This window comes from Stigmatopora nigra, chromosome 13 (assembly GCF_051989575.1).
Source record: "Stigmatopora nigra isolate UIUO_SnigA chromosome 13, RoL_Snig_1.1, whole genome shotgun sequence".
Taxonomy (NCBI): domain Eukaryota; kingdom Metazoa; phylum Chordata; class Actinopteri; order Syngnathiformes; family Syngnathidae; genus Stigmatopora; species Stigmatopora nigra.
Genome location: NC_135520.1, coordinates 4,708,256 through 4,728,390, shown reverse-complemented (window position 1 = coordinate 4,728,390; position 20,135 = coordinate 4,708,256). Strand labels below are relative to the sequence as shown.

The 20,135-nt window shown below is 38.5% G+C and overlaps 1 protein-coding gene across 7 annotated transcripts in view; it reads left to right on the top strand.

Moving 5' to 3' along the window:
* The first annotated feature begins 358 nt into the window (after window positions 1–358).
* LOC144206299 (ryanodine receptor 3-like) overlaps window positions 359–20,135 on the top strand; it is a 63,739-nt gene continuing 43,962 nt past the window's right edge. For 5 of the 7 annotated variants that reach the window (XM_077731204.1, XM_077731201.1, XM_077731203.1 and 2 more), the window contains exons 1-15: window positions 359–873; window positions 972–1,256; window positions 7,742–7,861; window positions 10,669–10,773; window positions 13,428–13,442; window positions 13,807–13,881; window positions 14,181–14,259; window positions 14,603–14,715; window positions 15,659–15,758; window positions 16,078–16,171; window positions 17,243–17,311; window positions 17,698–17,854; window positions 17,951–18,115; window positions 18,736–18,857; window positions 19,468–19,648. In XM_077731204.1, coding sequence (XP_077587330.1) covers window positions 1,209–1,256; window positions 7,742–7,861; window positions 10,669–10,773; window positions 13,428–13,442; window positions 13,807–13,881; window positions 14,181–14,259; window positions 14,603–14,715; window positions 15,659–15,758; window positions 16,078–16,171; window positions 17,243–17,311; window positions 17,698–17,854; window positions 17,951–18,115; window positions 18,736–18,857; window positions 19,468–19,648 — 1,443 coding nt within the window. In that variant the 5' untranslated portion in view covers window positions 359–873; window positions 972–1,208. The remainder of the gene's footprint in view (window positions 874–971; window positions 1,257–7,741; window positions 7,862–10,668; window positions 10,774–13,427; window positions 13,443–13,806; window positions 13,882–14,180; window positions 14,260–14,602; window positions 14,716–15,658; window positions 15,759–16,077; window positions 16,172–17,242; window positions 17,312–17,697; window positions 17,855–17,950; window positions 18,116–18,735; window positions 18,858–19,467; window positions 19,649–20,135) is intronic. The other 2 variants (XM_077731205.1, XM_077731202.1) reach the window with 1 other exon arrangement.

The window sequence follows — 20,135 nt, the reverse complement described above, 5'->3', positions numbered from 1 at the left end:
TCGAGTTGGAATCAGTAGACTAATAGAAGGGCGTCATCTACTGCACTGGAAGTGATGTTGCAATGAATAGATTAGATTATTGTCAATATCAATTTTTTCCCCATATATCAAGACCTTGGTAAGTGAATGATATCTCACGATTTAAAGTCTTTAATTCCCAATTTAAAAGATATGGCGCCATATCTTTTACCGATCTAAAGATCATGATCTCATCATTTTAATTTTTTTACAAGATCCACAAGCCCACACGCTTTATCTTTGTGCTTAAACTCTAATTCCATCTAATGTACATAAAAAATAATGAATCGAGAAACAAAACAAAAGAAAAATATTAGCATCCATGGCCCCACCATGATGATAATACCAGTTAAACAAAACTAATTAAAAACATTTCAGTATCACGGATGATGACCACGTTGTCGTGAGATCCATTAGAACTACTTAAAACAATTAGATCATAGTATACTTTTAGCCTAGTAGTACTGTATATTAACCCCTACAATGGCCAAAAGTCCGCATAAGTAAATTTGTAGGAAACATTTTTGACGCAGAGGGGCAGCATCGGATTTCCAAACTAGACGCCCAGTCTATGAGCGCGTACAACAGTTTTCCCCTCACGACAAATATAATACAGTATCAGCTCCTACAAATACAGCAATTGCCTTTGTTAAAAATCAAAGATTTCGTTGGGCTACAACGATTCTCCCTAGTTGATCTAGTTTCAGGGCAACCTTTAAGAGCGTTCTTGCTTTTTTTACTGAGATCAGTGTATCCTGTTCCCTCACACATCCTTGGCTATCTCGACATGTTGCACGCCTGAGCTTGGCTCCAAGGACCAATTTGACTGCTTTTTCGAGAAGGAACGATCTGAGGGTAAAAGAAATAACACATATTCTTAATGTTGTGTCTTGAATGTGCCATCATATCCTGGCATTTACAAACAGATGTGTGTCTGCTTCTCCTTATTTCAGCCAGCAACAGCATCAGCATCATAAGCAGCATCAGCATCCCCTCTTCACGCTCTCCGCCTTTCTCCTCCTTCCGCCCTTCCAACACCTCCTCCTCTTCCTCCCCAGGGGCCACCCGTGAAGGAGGCTTGTGCGCCGGGGTTTGACCGGCAGTCACGCCGCTGAATGACCGTGGATTAGCTGTATGCTCACATCGACAAGAAAAGAAGAGCCAGCGCCTGAGCGGGCTCACTTGCAGCCATGGCTGAAGGAGGAGAAGGAGAAGATGAGATTCAGTTCCTCAGAACTGTGAGTACACCTTTCCTGATGACTTCTCTTTGCCGTAATGTTTTTATCATTCTACTGGAAATGTGGTTGCTGTCTAAATCAAGTGCCCATCCTTGTTTTTTTTTTTGGGGGGGGTTCTAATAGAATCTTGATAAAGCCTCGTAGACACACTGAAGACAGTGATAGTACAGTATGGTGTCTTCTTGTTTTCGCATCATCGGAGTGGTAGTATGTAAAGGCACTGCAGTTTTTCAATTGAGAAGTTGACAACAAGTCCAACAGTGACTGGTTGCTGCAAAACTCAGTTTCTGTGATTACAGGATTTGATGACAAAGGGATGCGTAAGGGGAACTCTGTGTGATATATTTTAAAATCCAAACATAACATTCTGTATGCTAGTAGCAAACACTTCCAGGAGGAGGAGTCACAGAATGCGTCTTTGTCAAAAATATTGATAAACATAATAATACGAGAATTTTAAGCATTTAGCCTACTGACAGTTGTTCTAAATGTTTTGTTTCCTTATTAAGCAAAGGGGTTGCATTTCTTTTACTGTTTAATTAAAGTGCTAAGAGAGAAAGCAAATATTTCAGATATTTTCTTTACACTATTTGAATCAATCCGCAAAAATGATTCAAGGCATTTATAAAACTAGGACCACAGCAAAAGGTGTTTCCTTAGAGAAAAAAAAAAATTGCATTTCTTAACTGAACATAATTGACTTTTTAAAGCCAGCTTCACAAATACAGCTTATCAGATTGTGCCGGTGTACTTATTGTTGGGGCCGGTGAATGCATTTTAATGTGCTTGCCTGGCAGTGAGGGCAGACAGTTGCTCCAGGCTTGATCTGTGCAGCAAAGGACTATGCAACTAAGGCTACCAAAATGTATTCTAATATTCACTGTCACTACTGATGATAGGAATTCACTACAATATAGGCCGACAAGAGTCTGTTTGAATGTGAGATGTAGTGCAGAATATCGTTTTGAGAAAACAGGAATGCTGTTGACAAAAATAGATAATGACATAATGTGGCCAATTGTGGTCAAATTCAAAGAATCAAATCTTTGCACATAGGACTCCTAAATATACATATTGGAAATATAGTAGAAAGCAGATTTCCAAGTGATTTTTTTGTCTTTGTCAATGTTTAGACATTTTTTATGCAATTATTAAATGGCTATACCCAAATATAACAGTCAGATGTGAACAGGGTTCCAAGAAACTTGACCCTGTGCTACAGAATTTTAGTTTGAATGACGTCCATAAGTCATGGAGTCCTTAATGTGTACTTGATGCACTTACCGCCCCTAAAACAGCAATGATCTTTTAAAATGGTCCTTCCTCTGCCTCACTGTCGTCCGATACCCCCTGCGACTCTCTGCCACTCAACCTTTTAACCGCAGTGCATAGAGGTCACCACATCAGCATTGCTCCTAAAAGAAGCTGACATTTCGGCTCATCTTTCCTGGGAAAGAATATATTTGGCATCATTTCTCAACTGCATTTTATTTAAGGTATGCCTATTTTGGGATTTGGTACTTTTAGGTCAGTGAATTAGCTTGATGTGCATTGAATACAAATGCGGAGCTTTGTGGTGCAGTCAGGCTGCACCAGACGTGCCACAACAGAACATAGTGCAGAAATTATTCATCAGTCCAAGCGCGACATGGATGAAGGGATAATGCGTGCTTACACACACATGAAGACCGCGTACACTATACTTATATATCATAGGTGCTCAATTCTCAGCTCATTCCTGCATGGAAGAATGCTCAACATGGATACATGTAAACCTAGATAAACAGAACAGCCTGAATGCACCCATGCAGTAGACTGACTCTTAAGATGATGTGCCATGTTTGAAATCACCACTTGGATGCTTTCTGTATATAGAGGCTGTATGTTTCTCGCCGGCATTCAAATGCCATTCGTTATTGGCGTCGAAGCGCTTGATAAAGCAGTTTGAAAAATGCCTCTTCTCCAACAACAGAAAGTAATTTCCCTGGAGTGAGAGCAGAAATTACCCCTGCTGGACTACTGCCTATAAAGCCAACTCCGAGGGAAGAGATGAAAAGAAGTGAGGGAATGCCTGAAGTGGTCTAGGTTGTGGGTAATACAGTATTGTGTTGACAGGAAGAGGAGCCGTGCTGATTGCGTGCCAGGAGACTCAGTGAAACCTTTCCTCCAAACTGTTGTTATAAGGCTGCAGGAACATATTGTGTATACATCCTTATTGGAATTGGACATACGCCAAGATGCACCAACGGTGGCTTTATAATGAGCTGAACCAATTTGAATAGAACAGAAGCTTACAATCACATGAATCACACTGCGTATTAACCACAAAGTTGTTCTCCTAATGAATGGCAGCCTACTGTGTGTTGTGCCATTAGAGTGGACACAGTTGGAAGCAAAACTAGGGATTCCGAAAATTGTGCCTTGGGACGATAAGTGCACAAACAATTGCAACCTCACTGTTGCAGGACTGCGTACAAGGAAAATGTCTTATTATTAGTCTGTGTGAGCCTAGTGACTTTTAAAAGGCTAGACTGGCTCTGTGACTCATATGCTAGGGCAGCTCTCGGCTTATTTATGTGAAGCCACCGGTCTCACTTTGGATCATGGCAATGACTGTTGGTCCAGTAACATAGAAGAAGGGTATAGGCAGGAAATCTTAATTACTTGCACCCAGAGGGAAGAAAAATGGTAAACAACACGGAGCAGGCGTTAAGTGTCAAATGTGGTAATCAGTGTGTGTTGTAACATCAGTCTCAGTTTCCTCGCCCTAACTAACTGCTTTTTTCCTTTTTACAATCAAATATATGGTTATTTGTTCATTTTACATGCCGAATTTCCATTGTCCTCATAAGGGGGGGGGGGGGGGGGGGGGTATTGGAGCCTGTCCCAACTAATGACGGGCAAACCAATCACACTCTTACCAATGTATATATATCTTTACATGTTGTATATGGACGTTGCATGTAAAAAAAAAGCTTTCCCTTTTGATATATTGATTCCGGTTTCTGACTTCAAAGTCCAAAAGTGGAAGATTTGAATTTGCATTAAAACTGCGTGTGGAGCTTTTTTTTTTTGTTCAATTTAAAAACATAATGACTAGAGAATGTGGGTCAGTGAACTCCAAATGATCAAATTGAGTAAAGTACTCCCTGAGGTGACAATGGAACTTTAAACATCCTGAAAATGTGTCTTTTTGTCTTTACTGCGCTGAGACAACATTATTGGTGAAATCCCTCATACTTCTCATTTAGAATAACCCTTTTACAAGTTCATATTACTTGTGTTAAGCTTAACTATATTGATTTGTCACTGTAGTGGTATTTGGCAGTGCTAATTTCCTTCTGTTGCATAATGAAGTTCCATGGGTAAAATTGGTCAGTTAGGAAGCGATAACTGAGCGAGATGGTGAGCTCACAGACATTCATGTGTAAAGCTGCTTTAATGAGCTATTGATTGTGCTACCAAATGAAGAAATTTCCACACTAGTGTCAGTGGCATGCGGTAAGCAGCCCTGATTGATCTTGCGTGTCAGAGTGTGAATATTTAGCAAGGCATCGAAAGAAGCAGTTATCTGTGATTCTTTTTTTCTCGTGGTTATACCTCTTATATGATGTGTGCTCATTATTTGAGCTTACACAACAGTGTAGTTGGTTTGACACCTATATATGATATTGTAGATTTATGATCAGTATGCCTTTGAGAACAAATTGTTGGTACAGTAAGAATTTTCTGGTACTCATACCTACAATCCCGCAATTATTCAATCTAATTAATTGATCCTGAGAGAAAAAAGGGAAAAAAATCCAGGTCTTACTATTGCTACGCAAATTTCCCTAAATTATACCTAATAATTCATTTCGTGGTTACTCACAAATAATGGGCAATTCTAGTTTGAGCCCTAACCAAAAAAAAAAACAACAACAAGAAGAAAATAAGCACATATTGAGACCTAATATAAATGTAAACTCCAAATCACTTGGTTGCTCGGACTACATCTTAACTGAAGCCAAGTGCTTATTAGGTGCATTAAGGAATACGAGTTTGTTATCCCCTCCTCTCTCTCTCAAGAGGATGAGCATGCCCTGAAAGCGACGAGCCATGTTTCCACAGAAACAATGTCAGTGTGTCACATAATATTCATTAAAAGTCTTCCTTCTTTTGCCCATGCTTGTGAATCATTCTCTTACACGCATCACTTCTGCTATCTGCCTGTAATGTGGTTCAATGTTCTTTCTTCCCGCAGTGCCCCTAGTAAGCCATTTAGAGAGGTGTTAACTGCAGCAATCTGGTGCTCTTACTTTGCCCAAAATGGGAGGGTAGAATCTGTCTCTAAAGCTTGAGGCATATCCCATCAGGAAACATTTGAAGCTTTGGGCAAGTGCTAGACTTAAAAGTACTCTATATCATTGAATTGCACATATTCACTATGACTCATGGTGATAGATGTTCAATTCATTTTAGCAAGAATGTGCTCATGGTAGACAATGGGTTCATTAGGAAAAACGGAATGTACCAAAAAAAAAACAGCAAGAGAAAGAGCAATTGTGCAGAATTTGAACATTCTACTAAACTGGATACCATATAGCCCAACTAAAAAAAGTGTGCCCTGCCCATTGGTGGCCTAATGCTTATATTTTCGATTTTCATGCAGCCCTCCCAAACACACAAATGAGTAACAAAATGTGTGCACATCATGCATGCATCAGAGACATGGAGTCACTGTCTTAGGGATTTTTTCATCATGCTGTACTGTAACAGAAATGCTTATGGATATTGCTACTTTATTACCACTACAATCTGCTCTCAGCACATTCCTCGCATTAAATAATGCAGCTGGCCATTGTATAACAATTTCCCGCCCTCCCCTTTCTCGTCCCATAACGCCACATATCAGCAGATTTCTGCTTGGTCTGCTATTGCTAAAGTAACTAGTACAAGTTCAGCATTTATAGTCTTCAACACTATCATACTCTTTTCCGCAACAGTAGATGCATGTTTTTAGCAGTTATGTCCTAAAAAAAATCATTTTGCAGAAGTAGCTTCTGGCAAAGGGAATAATTGAACTCATATCCTATAATGCAGGTAGTGAGTGATTCGCAACAGTGGAAGAAAACTTAAGCAGAAGCACTACAGTCAGGGAGTTGAACCATCTGCATGAATGTCTGTTAGGATTATTTCAACTTCAACCCATGTTTATTAGCAAAGTTTTCATTAGGTTTGAAAAGTCAGTCAAACATACAGACACATACATACTCACACATAACATCAAATGTGCATTTATATGCATTCATTCATTTTCTCTTCTGCTTATCCTCCTATGGATAAATAACAATAATTCAAATAATTTTAAAAACCAATCACCATGCCTAACAAGACAAGCACAGATATTTGTGTAGATGTATTTAAAAAATCATACTTTTAATTGCAGTAGTAATGTGGCTTGAACAAACTATTATATATTTGCATTGATTCATACCAACTGTTTTTTTTTTCTCTTTCGAATCCTAGAGCGCTTAACTCAATTCATTCAACTTAATTCACACCGTACAAACAGTGTAAATATCCCTAAGGAGATTGGGCGAGCTCAAAGGGATCAGCTATGGATGTGTTTGATCAACACATTAAAAAAAGAAAACCCTCCCAATTTTCCATTTGCAAGAGAAAAAAACAACTGTCTTTTAAGCATAAAATGTGTGGTGGTCTAGAGTGCTCGATACATCCGCAGCACTGTATGTTATGCTTGAAGAATATCAAATGATTATGTACCTTGGTAGGGAAATAATTATTCATTTGTTTTCAGAATCAGTTGGGGTAATGAAGTCTATCCCAGAATTGGAGGCCAGCCAATCAGCTAATCATATATAGTACATATTTATTTGTGTGTGTTTTAAATCTGTGTTTTTTTTATTGCATACTATAAGTGTTTTGTATATAAGTTGGTTTGACAGTCCCAGTTTTTTTCTCATTCCGGGAAATGTCGTGCTGGAAATCCTGGCATTTATATGTTTATTTTTTATTTTTTTTCAACATGTTATAACAAATCAGTAAGAAAATATCCTGTGCTTTTTCGATTTATTAAGCAAGTATCTTTCTGCTAGGGTAAACATGGTAAAGGTGTTGGCTTTGCATTAATTTTTGTATTTCTTTTTTGGCTCTTTTCAGCCTTTTCTAAAATACAGTTAAGCAGTGTGTTATACATGCTGCATAGTGTTTTCTTTTTCTTCCTCCAGGCAATTGTACACGAATAAAGTAATTTGTGTCAGGTCAAATACTCAAATACCCCACCATATGCCTTTTTAGATTAGTGTTGTCATAAATTATTTACCTTTTTGCATTCGGTAATGCACTTCCTAAGTAGTACTGAACAAAATGCTGAAAAGTCCAAAAGTAGTATCTAGATTTCAGGTTCCTATCCAAAAGATTTAGGGTGGCCATGTGCTCTACATGAGTGCACATCCAGATTGAAGTCTGTTTTGTCTTGACAGGATGATGAAGTGGTGCTTCAGTGCGTGGCCTGCATTCAGAAGGAAAATCGAAAGTTTTGCCTGGCTGCCGAGGGATTGGGCAACCGCCTATGTTATCTTGAGCCAACGTCCGAGGCAAAGGTAAGCACACAAACTACTATCTACTTTTCATCTTTCCATACATTCATTCATTTTTTGAAAGTCTATCGTTTTCACAGTCACAGGTATACAAACTGACTGATACAACTCTATTAAGTAACATGATCTGAGAATGGAACTATCCCCCTAAAACTAACAAAAGGTGAACACAAAAAAGTCCCTTTATCAAGAGTTATCTTAGTGTTTTTATCGAAAATAATTACATTTAGTCATTTAAATATGAAACGGATGATGAATTGTATTCAACTAGGCGGTGGCTGAGCATGAATAGAACCATCCAAAAAAAATCTAACAAACACTGAATATAAGTTTCTATGTAAAGTCCCCTTTTCAAAAAGCATTGTTCTTTTTTCTGGAAAATAAATAAATTCAGTCATCTCAAAGTGAAATGGATGACAGGTTGTGTTCACCCAGGTGAGGGCTCATGAACAAAACATCCATTAAGCTCTTTTTTTGCTGCTACAAACAATCAGTGAATCCAACTGGAGATGCACTGAAAAGCACATTATCAGCTTGCTTTTACTGCAGCCTCCTTTATGAGCTTTTCTTGCAAATATTCCAATATGAGCCTTCTTCTGTGGACCTGCTATATGATGATTATCTTCTACAATGGCCGGTACACCCCTGGACATTTTTGATGGATTATTTCATAGACGACGTTGTCAGTTGCTGTAACTGCTTTCAACTTTATTATTGCTGAGCGGTGTGTTTGTAGCTGATGTTGCATTTTATAGTGTGTGCAACTATAGCTTCTTATGGTTTGTTTACTCACCAAAGTATGGTCCTGAAAAACTGAATTAGGTTATTGTTTTAAATCCACTGAGTGGACACAGTATATGCATGTATAGAGCATAGTGTCACATCATTGAAGAGCAAAAGTGACTAACACCTTACCAGTACATGTTCAAGTCCATCTTTAGTTGGCCAAAGATCATTTGGGTGGTACAAAAGAGTATTTTTTAACAGATGAGACCAAATTAGAAGTTTTTGGTTATAATTCCACAAACTTTTATAGGATGAAGAATAATGATGAATATCATCCCAAGATTTAGAGGGAGCTTAATGTCTGTTTCTAAGTGAAAGCACAGAAACCTGACTGATCTAGAAATGATCTGTGAGGAAGAGTGGGCCAAAATCCCTCTTATTGTGTGCAAACCTGGTGAAAAACTGCAGGAAACGTTTGACCTCTGTAATTGCAAACAAAGGCTCCTGTACTTGTGCAATCTGTCTCTGTCTTCCTCATTTCTCCATCTTAGACCCAGTTTTCCTGGATCCATTAAGCTTGTTTCTCCAAAAGATGCAAAGATGCACATAGTACAGTTTGTCGCCATTTTTCGATGAGTAGATGGGACAAAAGGGTATATTCACATTTGGTAGTGACATTTAAAATGTCTGACAACAGCAACTTTCCCTACTTTTGTGGGCTATTGGTTATTATTTAACATTTTCTCCACTCTTACACATTGACCAAATTAAACTCTGTAACTTTGTGTTTTATTATCAAGATTTGTTCAAGCATCCATTCATTTAGTTGTTACTAAAAAAAATCACATATGAAATATAATAAGTCTCGCCCTATCAGGTCAAACAAATATGTTTGTTTATTGTTTTTCCCCTGCTACATTGTCCCTGTTTAAGACAAACAGACAAACAAACACCACTGTGAACTATACGGTATTAGGGTGAGCTCCCCACAGGGCTAGTGTAAATAGATGGATTAGATGTACATAGCATTATGCGGCAACCAATCAATTGGCCTTTTGATTGTGATTAACTACCAACAGCTCAATCCTGTCAGTGTCTTGATATGAATGCCAATTAAGAATATCAAGCCAGATCTTTCACTGTCCTCTGTACACAGTGTCAAGCTGAAGAAAGGAAACCAATTTCTGGTTATTTCTGCATACATTTTGTGATAAATTAGGTGCCATGTCGGACAACAGGCCACAACCCGATGTGAAGTGTTCTCCTTGCTTTGCCCAGTAAAAGAGCATCTCAAGAGAAAAGAATGCTCATCACCCTTCCCAGCTCCCCAGGAGCTTCTTTTTACCATCATGCTTTGTAGAGTGTAGAGGCTTAACATTATTCGGAGGGGGTCAAGGGCTGCTTTTAATCATCCTAAGGGACTCAGTTGGGTGGGGCTGAATTGCTTCCCATCCGGCCGTTTAGTTTTATTTCCACACAGATATATGGTATCACATTACCTTTCCCTTGCACTGTTTCCTATCAGTACATATGTTTGAGATATTACTGTCTGTAATGCACAAGTTATGTATTGCAATATTCTAACATAATTTGATTTATGTATTTTTTACACAAATCAATGTGTTCAATAAAAAGTGTTAATCCTATATAGTCCAAACCACTAAAAAATAGACCGCAAATTTATTTTTTTTTAGACTGTGAGCCTTTAATGGTCCCCCTAGAATATGAAGATTATAAACTTCAATATAATCTGTATTAATTTTTTTCATATTCATATGATACAAAAGTTTTTTTCCAAGGCAAAAATATCACAGCGCCTAAAATTCAGCCTATGCCTTGTCAAAATGACAGCTAAATTATGTCTAACAGCAAAATCAAACTGAAGTTGTGACTGCAGCTTTATGGTCAATTTTACTCTGTAACTTATCAAAGTGTAGTACACAAATATGCCAAGTGTGCATTTGTAGGTGTTCATTTGATTCTCTGATTTGCTTAAATTGTGTAATACATTCCCACAAAGAAACATTCAAGTAATGTCATATGTCCTAATTACAAACCTAATCTCCCCTGTTCTGTTGCTGCAGTATGTCCCTCCAGACCTATGCATCTGTACCTTTGTGCTGGAACAGTCCCTGTCTGTACGGGCCCTACAAGAGATGCTGTCTAAAAGTGGACAGAACAGTGAAGGGGTAAGCAATCCTGAACACAAATGAAGAAAAATGCTTATGTATTGAAGCACGCACACACACCACCATTGTAGATTCATACTATCATTCTGCAGGCTGTGTGGGTCTGCAGTCAGCTTAATTTAGGTCTAGAGATTAAGAGTCTAAATAACCACTGCAGTGACCAGGGGACCGCAATTGCAAAGAGGTCTTGGCCTTCGTGTGTATTAATGAGAACGAATGAGATGCAGAAGCCTAATGTAGCTTTAGTTTTCTTTGGTAGAAACTTTACCAAGCTTGGGAATATTGAGACAAGATGGTGCTTTTCGTGTCCATTTAATATATATATGCCAGTAGCATGTATTATCATTTGTTATTATTGCTCTTAGCGTTGCCGTGTGTTTCGTATCACATTGATGTCTATTATGCCATCTTTGTCCTTTATTTCTATGTTCAATTTCCATCCTCCACATGGTAGACACGCGGCCCGGATCGATGGGTATGTTTACTGTTGATAGCATTTTCCTCCTAGTCTCTCTTGCATGACAACAATGAAGTGATTCCCACAGTCACACTCATTCATTATTATTCATAATTACAGTAGAACTCAGGTGTATTTGGATTACTGCTGTACCTATCATTTTATGGTCTTCTGAGTATACTCCTTATGAAGAGGCTGTTTTGGGGATTTTACCAGACTATGTTTTATTAATTGTGTCTATGGGAAATTTTGCCAATGACTGTAAGATGAAGGTATCTTAAGTAAAGGAGCACAATTCGATAAATTGGTGATTTAAAAATAAAGCTTTTTCGATACTTGAAACTTTTTAGACAGTTCACTCCATAATGTTACATAACTAATGACGTTGAGGATTCCAATAAATCTTGATCTGTTAGGGGCTCATATTCATTGCCTTGTCATGTGATAAATGGATGTATTAGGGCTGCAGCTTTGCATTTGCAAACGGTTGTCTTTGACAAGACGAGGCCATTGGTTCCGCTACTTCTGGGAAGTACGAGCACAGAATTATGGGATGCTTTGGGAAGAGGCAGCTCAAAATATTAAACATTAAAGTAACGCTCAATTAGACATATTTTACCACGGTTCCAATGTTAGTCCTCTAATACGGCGCCTGTTTAAAGGAGATAAATATATAGATCAGAAGACACAAAAAGGAGACCTCAGGCACAACATATTTATGTATTTCATTTAGGTAATGACCATTTTATTAATACTCACAGTGGCAAGGGGGATGACATAGCTTTCAGACCTCTACATAAATTGGAGAATGAATTTCACAAAGTGTATTGGCTAGACGATCAAAATACAGGCATTTCTCATTATGAGAGTATCCCAACATTAATATCTAAAGGCTCTGTATAGTGTGTCATGAGCTATTACATCATGCACCAGAAGAAGAACTGCTTAGTTACTGCTATACCATACTGCTATGCCCTGGCTAGATACACAAATATATACTTAAATACAGACTTTAACCATTCATTGTGTTCTTAGTCTTGGTGTTAGACCAGTTTTGGTGTTGGTCTTGATCTTCAGTTCAAAAACTCTTGTGCGCTTGATTTTGGGAAATTCTTGGTCTCAACAGCTAGTGTATACTGACAAGCACATCACCAGTGTAAGTGTCTGGGTATGCTCAAAATGCACAGGATTCAGATCCAAATCAACATTGGTTTTGTGCTCAGAAAAATTGGGGATTTTAATGCATATTTGCTATGTTGCTCATTAATGAGGAGCTGGATTTTGTATGTCTAGGATGAGGTGTTGAAATCAAGAAGGCTCAAAAGAGACTTATCAACAGACACTGATTTAAGGCATGCGTTGGGACCATCATGAAGCACAAATATAATGTGTTAAGTACATTTACTCAATCATTGTTATTATGACATAACTAGATACCCAGCAGTAGGATGAGATCAGTCCATCAAAGTGACAGCACTATCCTGAAGATGTATTATGTGCACCTTCATTGCTCTCTTTGTGGCTCCTTCTAGACCAAATTAGTTGGGCAAATATTGCAAACAGCTGAAGTAGTTCTACATCTTCAAGGGATGGTCTGTAAGATGCCACAGTTAGATTAAAGATGTCACTTGTGATTTGGAATCTGCATGATATTCTTAATCACCCACCTTTTAATCCACTTCATTTGAAACTCATTGCATATATGGTTCGATTAGATACAGCTGATGTATTTTGTCATTTAAGAAATCAAGGATTTAATGGTGATCCTCCTATAGAGATGACTGCTTCACAGTGGTATAGGGCTTTGAGACTTGGGTTTATTGGTCACAGTAATTGCAGCTGCATGTGTCTTACTGCATTAAACTCAGTATCCCTTTCTCAAAAAAAAACATAGCCTGCTCGTGGCCAACCCTGGGAGCCATTGCTGTAGTCGGTATCAAATTACTGGCTGGCTGTCTTCTTTTCCCCCTTTTGTCATAGAGTGCAAGCGACAAACTGCTATGGCATTAAGGATAGTTATAGCAGTATGCTTAGTCTTAGTTTGTGATTAGATATATTTAGTGTGGCATTTTCTTACATTTTCTCTTTAAAACGCGCTGGTTGACAGCCATTAAGAATGATGGTCATCATGCACCAACCATTGTGACAAGAAAGGCTTAGAATAATGAACTTCTTGTCTTACCTTAATGCTTTCTAGAGGCTGATAAGAAAGGTGAGTAATATAGGACTTTTAAGATAAAAAAACAACAACGCTTAATCTTCACCTTCAGAGATCTCATCCGTTCCCTTCCTGCATCTAAAACTTCACAATGGGTGTAGCTATTGTTGATGTGACTGACTGTAGTTTATAATTTTCCCCACATACCTCTTGTTGGATTGCCAGAAAGATGAGCCTATAATAGTAGTATACCCGCACATATCTCTGGGGGAGATAATCCCTTCCCTAAGATATGTATGCCCAGCATGAGGCCGTCTTTGTGAGGAGGTCCTTGCTAAGGTCATACCATATGTAGCAGCTTTAGTTGATGTGTAATGTATTTAATTACAGTATGTATCTGTGTAAATTATGTTCTCAGGCAGCGCAGAGTGGTGGCCACAAAACTCTATTATACGGACATGCCATCCTTCTACGGCACTCATTCAGCTCCATGGTGAGTACAAAATTATATCACAGTAGGAAGAGAATATGATAGATATCATAGCAAAGTATTTTTTTGCACTATCTCTATTATCATACAAAGTCATAATCCCATCAGACATGCATTTGTAATATAAATGATATTTTTCCTTTTAATTTGCGCAAATTTAACATATTGTATTGATACTACACATACTGGCTAATGTGTTATTGAAAGCTTTTTGTGCTAGAGTTGGTGGTTACAGTTCCCGTTGGTCCAAACGCCGACAGCAGGTAATTCAATGTGTCTGTTTGTGTATATGTTTCCCACAGTACCTTGCCTGCTTGAAGACATCAAGGTCACAGACTGATAAATTGTCATTTGATGTTGGACTACAAGAGGACTCAACAGGTAAAAAAAAAAGGGAGAGAAACTTCATCCCATCCTCCTCTTGATCTATGTCTTGGTTGTTCCAGAGTAAATTTCAGTGTGTGCCGTTTTATCATCACTATTAATATTCCCTGCAGAGCAATGTGGACATAAAATGTATTACTTTTGTCGGAGCTGATTAGATCTCGTCGACACATTTTATAGTCTATTGCCATATTTTTTGTAGTACCATTTTTCTTTCCAAGAATAATATTTTGTTGTTGTATTTGCAGTAGATGACACTTGTTGTGCCAGTTTGTTACCAATAGTGAAGTCTTTGACCTTACTGTCTCATTGCTGTTACCCTGTATACGTATTATTAAAGGTGAGGCTTGTTGGTGGACAATCCACCCCGCTTCCAAGCAGAGATCAGAAGGAGAGAAGGTGCGCATTGGTGATGACCTCATCCTTGTCAGTGTGTCCTCTGAGCGGTATCTTGTGAGTCTATTTTGCTTATCATGTTCATTTCTCAATGGTTTTGTATTCTACTTTGCGTTTGTTCCAAAATTGTTTACTTGATGTCATTTAAAGGTCATATAACTTCACGGAAACATTGACTTTTTACATGATTATCATGTTGATGGAATTTGATTGATACTGCTGTTAGTATTTTTTTCTTTTGTAAAGGACGAGGCCTGTGCTGTTATCATCCTTGTCACAACCTCATCAACCGCTGCTGTGGGGCTTTGTTTAATACTACACCAAATTCTGCTCCCTAATCTTGCATGTTAGATTTGCACCCTTGCAACTATTAGAACACAGTTTCAGTGATACATGGAAATATAGAAAGTATGTTTGTAGCAGAAGGGGCGTGACTTTCAATAATGCCAGTCTCTAATGTCAATCTGGCAATCTGTCCTCATTGTGAACCAGTTTGTGGGGACATGCAGCACCTAAAGGCTGCACAGTACTCTGGGGAGAAAGCGTTATCAGGACACAGCTGCCACTCAATACAGTTGCTGGAGTTCTGAAATAAGCAATCTCTATATGCAACAATAGGTTCTTCTGCTTTATCTAATCTAATGCAAACAACATATCATTAATGATTTCTTTGCATTAATAAGAATTTTTTACCTTCTCATATTATATTTGAATGGGTAAATATAAATGCATTATATATATGTCATAGTACTTGTGTTTGTATTATATGGTGCCAATAAACTGAAGTCAGGAGGACATTCAGGAATTCTCATACAGCATGTAGTTGTGCTCCAGTCCTATCGCAAAAAAACAAAAGAGTGGGCACATAGTTAGGTCTTAATTATATTCTGCCATTCCTTTATCTGAATGCTGAAACTAATGAATTTTTGTCTGCATTTTGGGGTTTGTTTAACCTGGTGACATTAAATACAGCATGCAATCTTTTTTTTCTTCCTCACAGCACCTATCAATTTCGAATGGTAACATCCAAGTGGACGCTTCATTTATGCAGACACTGTGGAACGTCCACCCTATCTGTTCTGGCAGCAACATAGAGGAAGGTAGAGAACTGCTTCGACAGTTTTATCTATTTTATTTTCCAAGATACATTTTTCTTCCTTGCTTTTGTTACTTTTGCCTTTATTTTTAATCAGTCTCTGCATTGATCCTTTTAAAAAAAAACATGAGAAAAGGAATGGGAAATTGAAAAAAATATATATATATTTGACCCCAAGTGAAGCCATTATCACTCTTCTTCAGTGTTTAGATTCACCTCCCTATGATTTTTTTTGCCACATTTCCCTGATACTAAAGATTCTCACAGGAACACAGCAGTAAAACAAAACATTAAAAGTCTATTTCTGCATTCTGCTCCAATAGGCTATCTGTTGGGAGGGCATGTAATGCGACTGTTTCATGGGCATGATGAGGTCGTGACCATCCCGGGGTCAGATGAGAGTGAAGAGCAACAGAGGTATGAAATATAACACTTCATTAAAATTGCTTGTGTTCTGTGAAACGCTTCAGGTTACCTCAGAAAATGAAGATATTATAATATTGATGGTGAACCTTTATGACTCATATAGAAGAAATTCAAGTCATCAAAACTTGTAGGACCATAATAAGGTTTTCTTGTTATTTTCATTTTCATTTTTTCAACCTGTTCCTGGGACAGAGTTTGACATTTAAGGATAAAAATACGGCACAATGATTTAAAAGTGTGTCTAAGCCACAGAATCATTCCACGACTGACCTGAACACTATCAAACCCCTGGTGATGAAGTAGAATAGATAGTGTGTCAGGCCCTCTCACGAAAGGAGTGGAAAAAGATGGTATATATAGTATCAGATATTCTTTCTTTCTTCACTGACGAGTGATATTTTTCACTGGGCTACAATCCCCTGTGGCACTTTTACGTTCGTCATCACTGGCCTATGGCATAACAAATTTGAAAGGATGAATGAACAAATGTGACAACACAAATGCAAGCAGCATTTGAATGGAAAATCTAGAGTAGAATTCAAGTTAGCCAGGTATTCCGATAATAACATTTTTCATAATAGCGTTTTTATGTGAATATTCCTTTGAGATTCGCACACACACTCACTGAATCTATTTTTAGAACATAGCGTGACAGTTGTGAGAGGCAGGACTGAATAGTAATTTCCATTTTTGGCTTCTCCATTTGTGCCCTTGAATTTGCACAAAAGGAGCACATCCCATGAATACCTCTCTGAGATGTCAATTGGAGTGACGTGCCAATTCTTTGCTACTATCTAACCACTGATAGAAGGTGTTTCTGTGGCCTATCGAGGGAGGCATGTCTGTCTTTGAATGCAGTAGTTGGCAAGTCAATGGATGCAGGCTATTTTGTTCATGGATTTATGTGTCAAACATTTTCCCATTAACAATCAGTGTGACAAATGAAAGCAAGCAATGTTGTTGTGTCTCAAAGGATGGATGACCTTGACTCTTCCAGTGGTGTCTGCACCATTAATGCATCCACAGACTTTATTACTAATTTGTGCACTCTTCTGTTTACAGGATAGTCAACTATGAAATAGGTAAAGCTAAGGCCAGGTCCTTATGGAGACTGGAGCCACTCCGGATCAGGTGGGCTATAAATGATCCCTTCTCAAATGTTTTTTTTTTGTCAATCCTGCACCTTTTCCCCTTTTCCTCTTCTCTTCTTAATGGTAGGATTCTGACTATCAGACAGTAGATGTAGACGATTTTTCTGCTATGTGTCTAATCTTGATGCTGTGACTTTCTTGCTTTTTCTTGCCATCTGCAATAACACAGCGTAATTTAGTCCATGTTTTCAGCCATTTGCTAATTATTCTACCTAATCGCACAGCACTTTTGATAATTAACAGCCAGTAAAAATACTCAGATAAAATAATTAGTGATGATTATTAGGCTGTCAGGGCTTTTGTGAAATAAAACTATCCACAGTCGACTGATACCTTTGTGTTTGTATGCACAATATTACAATTTAGCTGGAGTGGGAGCCACATTCGCTGGGGTCAGCCATTCCGGTTGCGACACCTGACAACTGGTCACTACATGGCCTTGACTGAGGACCGGGGCTTGGTGGTACAGGACCGCGAGAGGTCTGACACAAATGCAACCGCCTTCTGCTTCAGAGCTTCGAAGGCAAGATCACACAAACATGCCTGTTTTTTTAGCTAAAATGTTGCCCATTCATGTTTTATACAATGACAGCTTTATTCTCTCTCCTTCCCTATACAGGAGAAGCTTGAGCAGATCCCAAAGCGAGACTCTGAAGGGATGGGTGTAGCGGAGATTAAATATGGCGACTCACTCAGCTTCATAATGCACGTGGCCACAGGACTCTGGCTCTCCTACCAAGCACCCGATGTTAAATCTGCACGTTTGGGCCCGCTTAAAAGACGAGTGAGTGTAATAACTAAAGCGCACATCATTTTCTCTTAATATTAGATGTAATGCAGAGGTATATAAAATGAACTTAATATTTGATTGAAATTTGGTTGATAACAATTTACTTTACTAACTATTAAAGTAGGCAGCCCATTGGGTGAGGGTCTTCACTGTGTGGAATATTCATGTTCTTCCCGGGCTTGCGCGGGTTTTCTCCAGGTAATCTGGTTTGCTCCCACATCCCAAAATCTTGTTGTGTATAGACTGTTTGAACACTTTAAATTGCTCCTAGGTATGAGTGTGATCCTGAATGGTTGGCTGTCTCCTTGTTCCCTGCAATTGGGTGGCCACAAATTCAGGTTGTCTCCCGCCTTGTGTACATTGTTAGCAAGAAAAGGCTCCAACACCCCACTTGTGAGGATAAGAATAAATGAACTACTAGGTTAATTAACTTTAGGGTAATGATTTGATTGAAATGCCTGCCAGAATGTATCCCAGCCGTAGAATGTAAAGCAATAAGTTGTCTCTTCAACTAAAAAAAGCTCATCATCCTCCTGATATCCCCGCCTTGAAGTACCATTGCAATCATAACTATATCTTACAATCATATCTCTCTCTGCTGTGTCCCCCTTAAGGCATGTCTACATTCCGAAGGTCATATGGATGACGGCTTGACTCTGCAGCGTTGTCAACACGAGGAATCTCGTGCAGCACGTATCATTCGCAACACAACACTCCTATTTAACAGATTCATCAGGTATGTAAATATGCTTCTGGGTCTTAATGTACACTGAATTTTTGAGGTTATTGCAAATTATCCTGAAGATCAACTTCACTGGTACATCACACAAATTCTCAAATGGTGCTCTAAGTCCTCATGTAAAGTTACGCCAGATTGTAATAACATATGAATTAAGTCATATGTACCACAGCATCAAAGAATTCAGTGTTCATTCATGCATTTTTAAATTGTTCCACATACGCTCCATATTCAAACACGAAACAGGGGAACATAAGAAAATATGCACTGACTAAGGTAGTCAGCTGACTACCTCTATTTGTCATTAGGCTATCTATCTTGTGTCCCATGTGTGGAACTGGAAGCACTCATGGCCCAAACATGTGAGAGTGTGTCACAGCCTCCCCTGAGGCTGTGACACACACATCCCCTCTCACCCCCCCCCCCCCCCCATGCACACAACACGGGCTATTTTTAGCCAGTGGAAATCAGCATTTCAGCTTGAATGGGCCCAATGGCTTAAACATCATGTTTGTTATAACTATCTTCATTTAGAGGGCATTATAATCAGAGGTAGGATTATGTCGAAACATAACCAGGCTTCTGCATGTCTGTGACTCTTTGCTAGGGATCTGGATTGTCTGGGTTTGAAGAACAAAGCACTTGTGGCTCTGCCCATTAAGGAGGTTCTTCAAACCCTCAATGACCTCATCACCTACTTCCAGCTACCTGATGATGAGCTTGAGCATGAAGAGCGGCAGATCAAACTCCGCTCGCTTAAAAACAGGCAGAATCTCTTCAAACAAGAAGTGAGTTTGAACACACAAGAAACAATTGATACACATTTCTTTGGTAAATAGCTCCTTATGAATAGTAGTCTTTAGCTGCTCCAGATTTGTGTTATTCATTGTGCCCAAACACAAGAGGACCAGTGTTATTCTGAGTACACAACACATGATTAATCTCGGCATGGTTTGGTCATACTGGTGTAAATTAACATGACTGGCCATGACATTCTTTTTAAATCTTGCTACAAATTTACAAAACCATTCCTGCAATCAATTACATTTGCAAGTACATGTACCACTGTATTTTATCCTTGTAGTGTGTGCCTCTATGAATTTTCCAAAGAACTCTCTTAAGGGTCTTAGGTGAACTGGAGTCTATCCCAGCTGACTTGTTCCAATTGCAAATTACGTAAAGAAAACGAAGCATTCACACTTTAATTCACTATTTGCAAATTTAGTGCCTTCACTTTAACTAATGTGATATTTTTTTTAACATGACATAATTATC